This window comes from Magnolia sinica, chromosome 11, assembly GCF_029962835.1.
Source record: "Magnolia sinica isolate HGM2019 chromosome 11, MsV1, whole genome shotgun sequence".
NCBI lineage: Eukaryota > Viridiplantae > Streptophyta > Magnoliopsida > Magnoliales > Magnoliaceae > Magnolia > Magnolia sinica.
Window position 1 is genome coordinate 82,378,862 of NC_080583.1, and position 14,319 is coordinate 82,393,180.

General features: G+C 41.4%; 1 protein-coding gene across 4 annotated transcripts; it reads right to left on the reverse strand.

The window, feature by feature from the left end:
• Positions 1-379: 379 nt before the first annotated feature.
• On the reverse strand, positions 380-11,986 carry LOC131219520 (vacuolar protein-sorting-associated protein 11 homolog). Of its 4 annotated transcripts, XR_009158240.1 has the most exons (7): positions 11,554-11,986; positions 9,218-9,391; positions 7,585-7,908; positions 5,360-7,114; positions 2,232-2,629; positions 1,411-1,552; positions 380-620 (listed from the first exon to the last, which is right to left on the reverse strand). XR_009158240.1 is itself a non-coding variant. In XM_058214706.1 (6 exons), the coding sequence occupies exons 1-5, from the start codon at positions 11,776-11,778 to the stop codon at positions 2,243-2,245; spliced, it is 2,865 nt and encodes a 954-aa protein (XP_058070689.1). In that variant the 5' UTR covers positions 11,779-11,986; the 3' UTR covers positions 381-620; positions 2,232-2,242. The 4 variants fall into 4 exon arrangements, 3 of the variants coding, with proteins under 3 accessions (XP_058070689.1, XP_058070688.1, XP_058070687.1); XM_058214706.1 differs by lacking the exon at positions 1,411-1,552 and having other exon boundaries at positions 381-620; XM_058214705.1 differs by lacking the exon at positions 380-620 and having other exon boundaries at positions 1,290-1,552.
• Between the last annotated feature and the right edge of the window lie 2,333 nt (positions 11,987-14,319).

Below are 14,319 nucleotides of genomic sequence, written 5' to 3' on the forward strand. Positions count from 1 at the left end.
TTGTTTCTCAAGAATTAAAGATGTTCCCCATTCTCACAATTGGGGAATAGCCCTAAAAAATCGAACTACAATCCTTTGAAGTTCCAACTTGAAAATAAAACAATCGCAATTTGGAGTCTCTACCATCATATATGACAATCAGAGAAGGAAATCACCATTTTGGTTATTTCCACCTGTTAGATCAATAACCGTGGTTCATTGCAAAAAAACATCCAAACGCCCCTTTTCAAATCTGAAAGCGCCGGTACTTTCACATTTTCCGATCAAGCGGGATGTTTTTTCCAAACTCGTATCACATTCTAGCACTTCACAGGATAATTTCAACCGGGTCAAGCCAATGATTAGAGGCATCGGGGCGCAATGCCCTCCATCTATTTGTCAACTGCTTCGTTGACTCATGCATATGAATCGAGAGGTCTTAGTGGATCATTTTTGGTAAGCAGAAATGCATATGCACTGCCATTTTACAGGTGCAGCAGTTAACATTCAATATAAACAGGCAAATATTCAATGGCTGGGATCTTCCATCTCAGATACCTTTGGTCCATGAGCAATCGACAGGTGAAACCCGCCATACAAACCGTTTGGATCACTGAAGAATGGGTCCGACCTGTACAAAACTGTAAGAAAAATGCAGCTTGAGCATTGTATAGAATTTCCTACTTAACAATCCAAATCAAGTATGAATGGAAAGCACAGTTTTACACCGGGAAGCAGTAAGAGAGACTAAAGGTCAAAGACACATGGCACACATGTACGAGATCCTAACCATTTATCTGTTGGGCACTACGATGGATAGAACATGGCCTAAAAATCACACAGGTCAGCTCATCCTAGGCTCTGATTGGACAATTTTATGATCACGGTTGGGCAGTGAGAAAAAAGAAAATTCCTGCCAAAGGTTGACACGCCCAACTTGCATGAGTCCTCCAATCGACAGCTATGATCATCTAATCGGCGTGATTTCAGCGCATAGCCCATCCACAGTAAAGAACAACAGATGAACAGTTCGAATCTCATACATGTTCATTTTTAGCACTGGATCCTTTACCTTATTTTTATTAGGGTTCAATGCAAACAAAATCAAGGAAAGCTCAAACAAGTTTCAATACCTCACTCAAATTAATGCAAGAAGTAACTTTGAACTAGATTGGCCTATTTGCATTGCAAATTACAGCCGTAATGTAATGTGAAAAGCCCCATCGTTACAATTTTAAACGTTTGTTTAAAAACACATAATTCAATGGTCAAATGCAAATATAATAAGAAACAAGGAATTATAATCATCCCCTGTCCAAACATGCACATCAGTGTATTTTCCTTATTAATTTAACATTTCAGTAATGCACAAGTATCATCATTACGATTTTACCACTCCTATCCAAACACGGGAATGACCAATCAAATTACCGATTTTCCAGGAGAGAAGTATTGTAATTTGTAGTCATTGCACTTCTAGGCCATAATTCTCAATCCAAATAGCCGTCTGTCTTGGTCGAAATTCAGGAAAAGAACCGTCTAATCGAGGCCCCGTTTGGTGAGCAACTGTTGCCTGTGTAGGCATAAATGACATCCAATAGCAGGGGGAAAATCCTCTAAGTGGAGTATTTACATGACAAATCTCAGCCTTGGAACAAAACCGTTTACTGAAACTACGGCGACGTCTACTCTCAGCACACATATTTCTCGCTTTCTCCTTTTCTTGGCAAGAATAGTTGACCACAATCGTCTGAATGGTGGTGAGTGGTCCTTCGTACACATCACATACAAGTACTTAAATCCAGAGCATCCAATTTATGAGGTTCATTGTGGATGGAGCACAGCCTGCAAAATTCAACTGATGGAATATACCTCCCCATCCAATTCGAGGCCATCAGATATTGATGGATAAAAAGTAAGATGTTTAAGATTGTCCACCGGTGTGATTTACAGATAATGCTTCATCCAAAAACAGAGCCGACAATCTCAAAGGTATGGACTGCCACACACGTATGCTACCCGAAGTGGGCGAGTCACCACCTCTCATACAATGGTGGTCTATGAAACTGTTTTCTAGCCTTCGAAAAGAAGGTATTGCAGGGTGACAGAAAATCATAGCTGGCACTGCTTGAGATGTGGAAAATTCACAAGATGTATGAAATGCAGAATGCATTTCCTCATCAATTTCACTTCCGTTACTAAACAAACCAAGAGGGGAAAAAAAAAACCACCGCAATCAACACGAATCTCACCACAACAAACTTCAGAAGCCACCTGGGGTACTACTGTCTGACCTGAGAACCCCCGTTTGGCCGTCACTAGTTTTGCTCACAATCCCCTTACCAAAATAGTCGGCGATAACAGAGAATCCATCCTTTGAGTCCTTCACTTGCTGGAAGAACCGGTCATGGTCTTTAGCATTTTGCTCTAAGCTTCTTTTCATCTCTAAGACAGATCTGTACTCAGGCACACACTCAGGGCATTCTTTCTCATTGTCACCAAGGCAACGTTGGTGAAATGAATGCATGCACATGAAATGGACTGCAGGAAGATCGAGTGTAAAGGTGCAAGCAGTACATTTGCTGAGCTGAAATATCCTTGCATTGGTCCTGAGATCCTGTATCTCTTTCCTCATTGCCGAGGTGTCTTCCTGCATTATAAAGATATTTTCATTAACATCAAATAGGAATTCTAATTGTATGCTTGCTGAATGTTGTCAAGATCATACCATTTTCTATAGGAATTATACAATTCATATTGTACAGCACAGCACACAATATGAACTGGCTGAATTGTATCGAATTTGGTAGAATCATAAGATAGGAGGAATGCGCAAATGGGACCCAAAATTACGGGATTTTTTTTTTTCATTTTTATACATTTTCTTATTTTGGTTTTTCACCCATTTACTTTTAAAACACATAAAAAGCCTCCCTATTAAAAATCCTCATTTTTGTCGAGAGACATCGATTGATCAATCGATTGAGGGAGGGAGGGAGCTAGATTTGGGGAGTTCCAAAAACCAAAACAAAGGCATCTAGGTATATTTTTCTTCAGTCAATGGAATTGAATGCCACATGTTCTACACTCATATTATTAAAAGGATACTTGTATGCTTTTTTAGGGTACAATTCTTAAAACAAAAGGCATAAAAGAAAGACAAGAATTGTTTAACTTTACCGTGATATGCATACCATATACAAGTTCTCAGTTACCAACATCAGGACGTATTACTTTTCTTGGTGTAAATCGATGATAATTGGATGCTTGATGAGTTTTAAATTTTTTCTGATTTATTTTTATTTTTCCATATTTTCTATTTATATTTAAAGAATATCATAAGATTCTCATGACTTAACAATATGAGTCAATCCCTACTACGATTTGCAATACAATTATGGTTTTGACATCCTTGCTTATTGTGATTATTCTGTCTTGCAAGCTTACAGCCATCAGATGAAAAAGTGGGAGAAATGCAATCCACCGTGCACCAGGAAAGGGGGGAGTAACACGATGAGCAGAAAAGACAAAGGATGTGTGTATATAGCACTGCCCAAGAAAATTCATTGTTAGTGCTTTGCACGGGCTAATGAACCACATTTTAAATTGGGCAGAAGTAGATTTTCATTTGTGACAGCTCACTAAGCTGTGGCAAAAGATCCAGATTATCCAGATTGTCAAAATAATGGAACCCATCATGGATGGGACCATAGCTAGAAGTAGAGCTGGGCATCGAGTCGAGTCGGACCGAGTTAGGGCTGACCCGACTCGATCCGGTTTTGAAATAGGCCTAACCCGAACTTGACTTGACTTGGTACTAAGTCCAGCATGCCTGAACCGATCCGAGTCCGGGTCTAGCCTAGACTAATCCGGACCGAGTCCGACCCAGTCAAAAGTACCGAGTCGGTTCAAGTTGGCACCGATTCAGATCGAGAGATGAGGGAGGGAGGAAGTGGAGAAGAGAGAGGAAGGTGGTGATGGTGGTGGGTTGCTGCCGGGTTTGGAAGAGGAGGGAGGGAGTCAGTGGAGGAGAGAGAGGAAGGTGGTTGCTGGGTTTGGAAGAGGAGGAGGATGAAGGAGGGAGAGAGTTTGGGATCGGGTCAGGGTCATGGTCGGGTGCGGCATATAGTGTTAAAGATACTTAAAAACTAGGGTTCTTAATTTATGTGTGTGTGTGTGTGTGTGTATATATATCTATATATACCTGAATCTGAGTCGAGTTGGTTTCGGATCAAGTCGAGTCTGACCGGATCGAGTTTCGGGTCAAGTTACTGGGTAACTCGAACTCGACTCGGTTTGAGTTCAAATTGGGTGAATCCTACTCAGTTCAGACCGACTTACCCATTTGGTTCGATTCAAATCGGGTCCAAACGAGTCGAACGAGTCGAGTTAGGCGAGTCAAGTCATCCCATGCCCAGCTCTAGCTAGAAGCTCACATTCACTTGACAAATCCAAAGCTTCCATTTTTCAATTGGTGGCAGTCAAAAGGGATGACTAAAAAGAAAATGGCCAAAGGTCCAAAATTCGATGGGTGATATCAGAGGGTTAAGATCATACAATTAATGTCATTTTCAGGAAATGCTCCATCGATGATAAGGCCCACGGATTGGACAGTCAACATTGGCATGCACATATGCCATATTTATGCATTATCCTTTTGCTAACGAGCTTTGGGTGAGGTTCTTTGCAGAGTTTGGTGTATCATGGGTGCCGCCAGGCTCCGTGAAGGGCCTTTTCCTGGCCTGGCATGGGGGAAGGATCGGGAAGAAGGGAGGATTGATTTGGAGATTGTCCTTATTGGTGGTGTTTTGGGCTCTATGGGGAGAGAAATAACGGTGCTCCCAGAACCAGAGTGGGTCAGTCTTGAAGGTTTTTAGGACGGTTAAATTGGATGTAATTGAGTGGACCTCACAAGTTAAGGCTGTCGTTGAGTGTTCTATTGGGTGGTTTTGTAGTCTTTTCAAACCATTTTGGCTTTTCTAATAAATCATTACCTTTCCAAAAAAAAAAATTTATGATAAGGCTGTCAATGGGCCAGGGCCAAGCCAAGCAAAATGGAAATTTTGAATAGGCTGGACCGAACAGTTAAAAATATGCGCCAAAGCCAACCCCAGGCCTGCCTCATTGACAACCCTAATTGTGACTTGTGGCAAACCCATTTTGTAGTTGCGAATTTTAAATGATAGAATAATCAAAGAAAATATTATGGGCACATGGAGACACACACAGGGCAGTGAATTCTTTCAGATGTAGTTGAAACTCTCAGACACCCTCTCTCCCACCTCAGAAAGGCATCTGCTTATGCATGCAAAAGCAAGCACAGATGGACATTGAAAAGATTTCTGCAATATAAAGGTAAGAACCACTCTGAAATACTTACCTGGTACTTCTCGATAGATCGACGATCTTCTTCAATCAGCTTCGATTCTTGTTCGAGTTTCCGAGCAATGTAATCCTTGACAACAGAGAGAGTGAGGCAAGGATTCCTAGCCAGTGTCTGGAGAACGATAATTGGAGGCAATATGTCATCCCTTTCAACATATGTCAAGATTTCTTTGACTTCTTTGGAGCAATCTTCTCCAAGCTCACCAAAGTACTTCAGCAGATCCCCCCATAGAGATGGATCTCCACCCTTGCTCGAATCCCCAAGCCTTTTACAACAGGCGATCAACCCTTCATGATCGTGGGCCTGCATGTAGCAAGCAATCACCTCCTTATAAAGCTTCATCTTTTCATACAGAAACAGCAGCCCTTCTTTGAATGTGTTCATCTCACAAAGAATGACAGCAAGACCCACATCATACAATGGTTGTTCCGTGCCAGATGGCCATGCACTGGTGAGCAAGCGCAAGCCTTTCTCGAATCTCTCCGAACGAGCCTTCTCCCTATTTATATCTTTGCCATCCACACTCGATTTTCCCTTACTGTCGGCCAATGATGACGTATTCCCATTAAGATAGAGATCACCCACCTGTGAAATCGATGGGAAGTTCAAGTCATTAGATAGGTATAGCTCCAAGAGTGTATTGTGAATTTCTACTTGGGCGGGCGAATCTTCCACCCGCCTGATGTACTTCTCAAGAAAATCCATAAGAGCTTCGGGATGATGAATGAAAATGTTGAGGAAATCTACTGGGGAAGGCAACATAGATATGCGTGTGCCATTCAATGCTGTCCCCTTTTTCGCCGATTCTCCATCATCAGTGCAAAGCTTCATGAGTATCTCGATCGTCTCAACCGGCTTGTGCTCCACAAGAATCTTACCATACTCCTTCACAGTGATCCCAGCTTGGCTGGGTTCGATGCTCGAAATGTATTGTAATGCTTCCTGATATCCACCGAGGTCTTCGAGCAAGATCTTCAAGTACCACTCATGCCTCCCTGCCTTCTTAGCAACATACATTGCATGCTCATGATATCCAGCAGCACGGCAGACTCTTATGGCAGTCTCCAAATCAAAGTTGTGCTCTCCAACACCATCTTCGTTTTTTATGAATACGTTCAGCTTTTCTACATCTTTCAATTTTGTATAGCAGTTGAGAAGAAGGGTGGTATGGTCTTTAGAAGCCAGACCTTTCTCATGTAATTTTTCCAAGTAATTTGTAAGGTTGTAGATGCGTTGGGCATCAAGGAACTTTTGAATGACATAAGAAGGCTCGAGGTGACCGATCGTGTTAATGTATTGAGCCATGGCTTCATCATAATCTTGTTTCCCGTACAAATGGTCACCATACTTACGTAGTACTTCTGCGGTGGCTGCAGCATCTGCTTGCTGACTTTGGACGAGATTGATAGCAACGGTATATAGATTCTTCTTGAAAAGCATATCCAACTTGCTTTCCATGTCCTTTTCTCCGATGCATAAAGCTGTCTTGTCACTCATTATAAGGATTACATTACCCCATTCACAAAGCATGTGAGAAACCTCTCCAATCACTAGGCTATGGGCGATCAGTCGGTTCTTCAGATCATAAACATTGAAAGTATTCTTGCTGCTTCTCTGATCTGCAATAACGCACAATAGGTACCCTCTAAACCAGCCGAGGAATTTCTTCTCCCCCTCAAAAGCCCAACAAGGTCCACGCCCATCGACTTCATAGAAGTAGACAGCCTCAGGACGGCCAATTATCAGTTCCTAAGTAGTGGCAAGGAAAAAACTTCCAACTTATATAAAGGGAATAATTGAAATCCAGCAGCTTGCACCTGATCCGAGTACCTCAATCCATCCACCATACACATGGTGGTCTACATGCATGGCAGCCCCGACCACCTAAATCGTGGGCCCCACTGGATGGAGCATATCCCACAAATCACAATGAGGCCGGCAATTTAGGCGGTTTTGGGTTAAAAGAAAATGTTTATGATCATCGGTCGTCCAGAATCAACGAAAAAAATCAGATGTTTAAGATCATTAAATCAGTGAGATTTTTAGGATGGACTTCATTCATAGTGAGGCCTGCAATTTGGATCATCCAGATTGGTAAACACACGTGGCATGTGTACAGTGGATGCTTTGTAGCATATTATCGGTATCCGGCAGCATCGGTTCTTTAGAAATTAGAGAACCAAAGAGAAAATTTATGAAAAGCAACTTTGATTGCGTACCAAGCGGTCACTCATTGTAACACTATTGACATCGCATCCAATCTGATCTAGGGTCTGCCGCCTAGGTGGTTGATCCTGCAAGTTGAACAAGCTAACGGAACTAGGAGTGACGCCAAAGAGTTGAAGGGACTGTCCATCAACTCGGAATCCTAGACCTGTGATAGGGCAACTGCTCTTGTTTGAAGCATTCTCGACTTGAAGCTTGAAGCGTGTGATACGCTCACGTGCAATGTCCCCTTTAATGCAGTAAATGCAACCATTGTCTAACCCAATTGAGATGAGCAATATTGGGGGAGCTTCCTCGAGGACTAAAAATGATGTAATCTGGAAAAGAAAAAATAAAAAAAAATCAGAGTTCAACATTCGGGCCTGTTTGGTTTTCTGGCTCAAGTGTAATTACCTTGTAAATGAGTAATCATTATTTACCAAGGTAATTACCTGCATCTTTCCCAATGCTGACTTGACCAGTTACTTTTTAAGCACTTAAATCGAGGAATTTGTAAAATAAATATGGGCCCCACCATAACGTGTGTGGCTTATCCACACCACCCATTCATTATGCCAAATGAATTTAAGGCATGAGCCCAAAAATTAGGCAAATCCAAAGGTCAAGTGGACCACACCACACGAAATTATGAGAATTGAATGCCTACCATTAAAAACTTGTTGAGGCCCTTCGAAATTTTAGATCAGACTTATATTTATATTTTTCACTTATCCATGTCCATTTGACCCTATGAACGGGTTAGATGGTGAATAAACCTCAATGTGGGCCCAGTAAAAGAATCAACTTTCAACTGTGGACAAATTAAGTCCATTGTTTCCTTTCATGTGGGCCAATTGAACATTAGATCTTCCTAATTTTTTCGGATCAAGCCTCACAATATTCTAATAAAACAGATGGACGACATGGATATATTATATACATTATGGTGGGGCCCACGGATTTAAGTCAACATTTTTGGACCAGTTTTCTGGGTGAAATTACTCACTCATTTCCAAACAAGTGAAAAAATGTAATAATTACTTCTTTACAGCGATTTACCTGGATTATGGAAAACCAAACAGACCCTTAGGCTTACATGTACAGATGCACTGCAGAATTAACACACTCCAACAGTAATTACATCCATGCATGCATGTGTAAAGCCAGAGCTTCATTTGTTTCACAAGCATTTAGATCACAAACCCTGTAATGCTGTCATGTATGTAGAACATCCATGATGTCCATCATGTGAGCCAACTTTGTAGATGCCCTGGCCCAGAAAAGGCTGATCCAGTCACTGAGTGAGCCAGTGTACAAAAGAAATGGACAGCTAAAAAGTCTTTAATCTTTCAAAAGGGGGAGGGGGGGAAACTTCGCCAAGCATTCCTTAGCCACCCATTTGTTTCTTACATTATGACCCACCTAATGAGTGGAGCAGCCTGATTCTAGAGCCAGGGTACATACACATTAGGACCATCTGAAGGCTTGGTATTGAATGCATTTGCCCAATTGGCATATGTGGCACATGTAAAAAGGATGGGACCTGCATGCATGTGGAATTAAAAAACCTCTCCAAAGCCATTATAAGAAAAACAAAAGAATATTTGTCCGACAGCAGATATATAGAGGTGCATATGATGGCAATACCTTTGCTTCAGGAAACTGATTGGTGAATACCCGCAGTATCTGGATACAAACAGGGCTTGTTGTGCTTGAACTCTCTGGCTGCGTCTTATCAAGGTCGAAAACCTTCAGGCAGATAGGTGATAGCTGGGGAGAGGTTTGTTCATCCTCCCCAACAGTCACGAGGAAATTGCGGAGCTGATTTATCAAGAGAAAGAAAACTGTCACTCAAAAGTGTCATCTGCAGAATACAGTTGCACAAAGCACAGAGGAAAGAGGTACAGATTTGGGATGGGGGAGGGGAAGCATCTATTTCAAAGCATAAGGGAAGTGGCAACGGATTCGGGTGGGGGAGTAGCACCTCAATAGAAGGTTTGTGCAACAAAGCTACAAAGGCATAACAAAAAGGTCACAAAACTTTAGGAAAAAAAAAAATCAGAGGACTGAAGGCCACTGCACCCTTATCAATAAAATTACTATTCACATCAAGATTGCATCATCGTGTTAACATGAATTGTTAAGAGCCCAGATAAAATCGGAGGGTAGTAAGCATGGTCATGGTGCAAGTTACTGCTGTTCAGTTATAACTTATAAATACACCTAAGAGCACACTTCACATTTTAGCCTTATCAATTAGAACGATTAGGAATGACAATCATTAAAGGAGTAGAATGCCTTACCAATTAGAACAATTAGAGCATGCCACCGAATTGACAAGAAGAATGCCATCAAAGTAAAGAAACAGACGATTGTTAATAACCATCCAAGGGCTTTAAAAATAAAAGATATCATGAATATAGTTGCAACCTTGACAAGGCTCTACACGATCTCCGAGAAGCTCCTTGGCCTTGTTGGCAAAATTAAAGAACACTACAATGTTTCCAATTTAAGAAATTGAGGACATACTGATGCAATCAACATTAGGGGTAATGCACGTGCAACGCACATGGAGGTGTAGGGGAAAGACATGGAGAAAGAGATTGAGGGAAGGGTGCAGCTGCATGCATGAAGGCTACAAACAGAGAGAGAAAGAGAGAAGGGGTTTTGAGTCTTGACACCAGGAGACCCATGAACACTTTCCCTATGTGTCCCCACTCAAGCTTTAGATCTGCCTTGTGTTTGGGCCTACATCTTAACATAAGCCTGCACAGCGATGTTGCAAATTCATCACAGTGGGCCCCAGAGGACCTTTATTACACAGGCTCCCTAATGCCATGGCTTCAATGTGGCTACACCCAAAGAAGAGAAGAATTGGTGCAGGCTACTCCCAAGGAGTCTAAAGGACAAATTTGCCCTCAGGTTGAAGGGGTACTCAAAAGAAAAAAACTGAAGCTTTTTTCCCTCCCTAGGATTAATTGCAACCACAAAATTGTCCAAAAACTGCTCACGTTATATATAGTATAGATGGATCAAAACCTAAGCCAATCGCTAGGAACCAAAGCACTCAACCCAATGTCATTTACTCCAGTTTTCGCAACGGAGCTCAAGAAGAACCACAGAGAAGGAGACATGCACATGCAACACATAAAGGCAACATTCGATAAAGTATGTAATCTATACAAATTGATTATCCCACTTGAATTACAAGAAATTTTTATAATCATCAACCCCATAGTACACTCAGGACTTCAGTTTGTATAATTGGTCCCCATGGTTCAGTTATTCAAACCACTGGATGGTTGTGCCCCACTGAAGATGGCTCATGCCCCAAAAATCTCCTCGATAGGATTGGACCATGTAGCCTTTTCATTAGTAATAGGGTTTTCTCTCTTCTTTAGTAATTAAATAAGGCTTTTTAGCAATGTAGGCTCGTATGCCGTTCCAAGAGTAAACATATTCTCTCTTTTGAGAAAATACCCGTTCTCTTGCGTGTTGCATTTTAGTGCATGTGTTGACATTGAACTTAGCTTATTAGCTAGATCTTTTTATCATCTAATCACATCCCGTGCTTCCGGTTGCATCATATGCCCAATCACAATTGCATGATTGCTCGAGTTTGCACCAACCATCAACTTGCAGCCCAACAATTGGACAGCTACGATAGTCCGATTGCCTTTACTTTCAGACCGCGGCCCATCCATGTGATGGCTCACAGTCACACGATCAACAGTCCCAATCACTATCATGCATCTGCCATATGTAATATGAAGATGTTTCGATCATACTAGCAGTCTGACTACGAATTCAACTAATACGGGATAAAAGGATGTGTGTGTGTGTGTGTGTGTGTGTGTGTGTGTATAAACAGAGAATTTTCTAAAATTATATGAATAAATTGTAGAGGCTAATTTGCAAAAAAGAAAAAAAAAAAAAGAAAAATCATAGAAGTTGGAAAAATAAGATAAATGAATATTAATTACCTTGAGCTGTTGAAGGAAGATAACGTTCGAGGAGTGGGCCTGGAATCCGGAGATGAATTTCAACCCTCGATCGAGCAGATTGACGGTCCCGTCGTCACATCCGACGGCGATCTTCCCTCTCCCGCTCGAGCAGCACTGGATCTTTCCAGAGACTTCTTCGGGAATGGAGCATTTACCGGAGGGCGATTTCTCTTCGAAGAACTCGAATTTCCGCCATTGATACATCTCTGGCGGAAGGAGAATATGGATGGAGAAACGCGATTGGACGGTTGAGAAATCACGATCAGAGATACGAGGAAATGGAGCTCTCCAAACCCTAGAATTGGATGGAGCTCTTCAGCGAACGCAGTAGCAGAGAGAGAGAGAAGAAGAAGAAGAAGAAGCGACGCGGATTTCCTGCGAATCGCATGAAGTTCCTGCACAAGGATGCTGAGTGGGGCCCACCACTATGTTTGTGGGAAATATAGTCCGTTTATCCGTTTGGCGAGCTCATTTTAGCACAAGCGACCAGAAAAGAGATGGATACAAGACTGAATGGGCCACACGAGATGAAACAGTGGGGATTCAGTGAGAACCGTTGAAACATTCTTACGACCATAAAAGCTTTGTTTCAAGCCTTTTTTTATTATTATTATTATTATTATTTTCGCTTCATCCCTATGGTAATGACCTTATAAACGATTTGGATGGCATATAAACATCAAGGTGGAGCCTAGGAAGGTTTCAACGGTAGGTATTTCTTTTCCCAATTTTCCCTCTGGTGTGGTCCACTTTAGTTTTGGATCCAACTCGTTTTTGGTCGTTTGTCCTAAAATGAGCTCGCCAAACGGATGAACGGAGTATATTTACCACAAACATGGTGGTGGGCCCCACCCAGCATCCTTGCGCAGGAACTTCCTGCGAAAGAAATCCGCGGAAGCGGATTGGCTGGTGTACCTCACACCAGCTATAGAGCTGCTGTAGGTACGTGTCGTGCGAAGACGAGCATTACGCTCCTCGAGCTCCGATTTGTACGAACGGTTCAAAGGAGGTCAAAGTTTTATGGGCTCCACAGTGATGTATTTATTATATCTACACCGTTCATCTATTCTTAGAGATTATTTTAGAGCATTATCCGAAAAATGAATCATATCCAAAGATTATTCGGACCACACTACAAATAGCAGAGATAATGATTTTCACCCTTAAACAATTCGTAGGCCCACCGTAACGTTTATTTTCCATCTAATCTGTTCATAAGGTCAAAAAGACCTGAATTAAGAGGAAAAACAAATTTCATATTGATCTGAAACTTCTGTGATTCAATGGTAGATGTTCAATCCCTCACTTCTTTTTGCAATGTGGTCCACTTGATAGTTAGATCTATCATAATTTTTAGCCTCAAGCCTTAAGATGAGCTCGCCAAATGAATGGATAATTTGGATATAACACATACCTCATGATCAAACCCACGAAACTTGCTGATGTCAATACTGATGTGAGGTACACTGGCCGATCCGCTTCCGTGAAATTACTACGTTTGCCTGTCACCTGCTTGGGCAGTGTTTTGTATGTGACGTATTAACGGGTTGGATTGATGATTTTTGATATATCCACACCGTCCAACCTCTTCTAAAGACCATTTTAGGATGGGTTTCCAAAAATTATATAGAGCCAAATGTCATGTGGACCACACGACAGGAAACAATGGTGATTGAGTGCCATACCATTAAAATTTTCAAAGAGCCTATGGTAAGGTTTTAGTAATATGTATTTCCAATACAACTTGTTGATAATGTCAGGAATATCTGGATGAAGGTAAAATACAAAGATGATCTTGACCCTTCAAAACTTATGTGGCCTTTAAAAAGTTTTTAATGGTCAGTCATCACTGTTTCTAGAGGTATGGTTTACATGAGAATTGAATCTTTTTGAGGTTTTGTATAATGTCCTTAAATAAGATGGAAAAACAGATGGACGGAGTGGATATACAGAAAATAGAACAAGGTGGGCCCCACACGGTTAGGATAAGTTGTTACTTGGGTAATAGCTAATCCGCTCCCCTGACTAGTGGGGTCCCTTTTCTTCAATAACTCAGACCATTGGTCCCAATATACCACGCTGTTTAGTACCCTAGATGTACCAACGTCCCAAAGTGTGTCAGATTAAAACAATTCTAACCAATGATCTTAGGACGTTTATCAGATGAATCTGTACCGTTGCAGTATAAATCCTCTAACCATGCATTAATTTGGTTATAGTTAGGAAAGCTAATTGCACTCACCTTGCATGTCATAGTGAGGTACATGTGCGAGGTTAAATCATTAAAAGTCAGAAAATCACAACAAATGTGAATCATCATCTTACCCTTTGGATCTTTTCTTATTATCTCTCTTTAGCTACAAACGGATGATATTGATACCTAGGTAGATATAATCAATTTTGAGGTAGATATGTTTGGTATTATGGTGGTATATGAACAAAAACGAGGAAGAATTGATAGCAATAAGGTGGATTAGATTGATTATTGGGAGCGCTCTATCTATCAATCTCTTCTATCGAAACATTTCTCTTTCAACTTTCAACAGCGCCGGTAAGCAGTTTGCTAGACAGGAGTGAGTGCACGATTCTCTAGATGGTGCAAGTATGTGACGGCGGGGCATAAAGCTGTACACAAACTAAGTTGGCTATGTTAACTCACTCGAATCTATTCGTATAAGCTTGACTCGGCTCGGCTCGAAATTGGGTTTTGGGCTGAATTGAGCTGAATTTTTTATCTAGAAAAAA

Excerpts from the sequence above, each read along its gene's own strand:
- LOC131219520 (XM_058214706.1), bottom strand. The coding sequence starts at position 11,778 with ATGTATCAATGGCGGAAATTCGAGTTCTTCGAAGAGAAATCGCCCTCC. Across the intron at positions 9,392-11,553 it reads TCTTCCTTCAACAGCTCAAG|CTCCGCAATTTCCTCGTGAC; the intron begins GTAATTAATATT and ends TTGATAAATCAG. Across the intron at positions 7,115-7,584 it reads TTACAATGAGTGACCGCTTG|GAACTGATAATTGGCCGTCC; the intron begins GTACGCAATCAA and ends GCCACTACTTAG.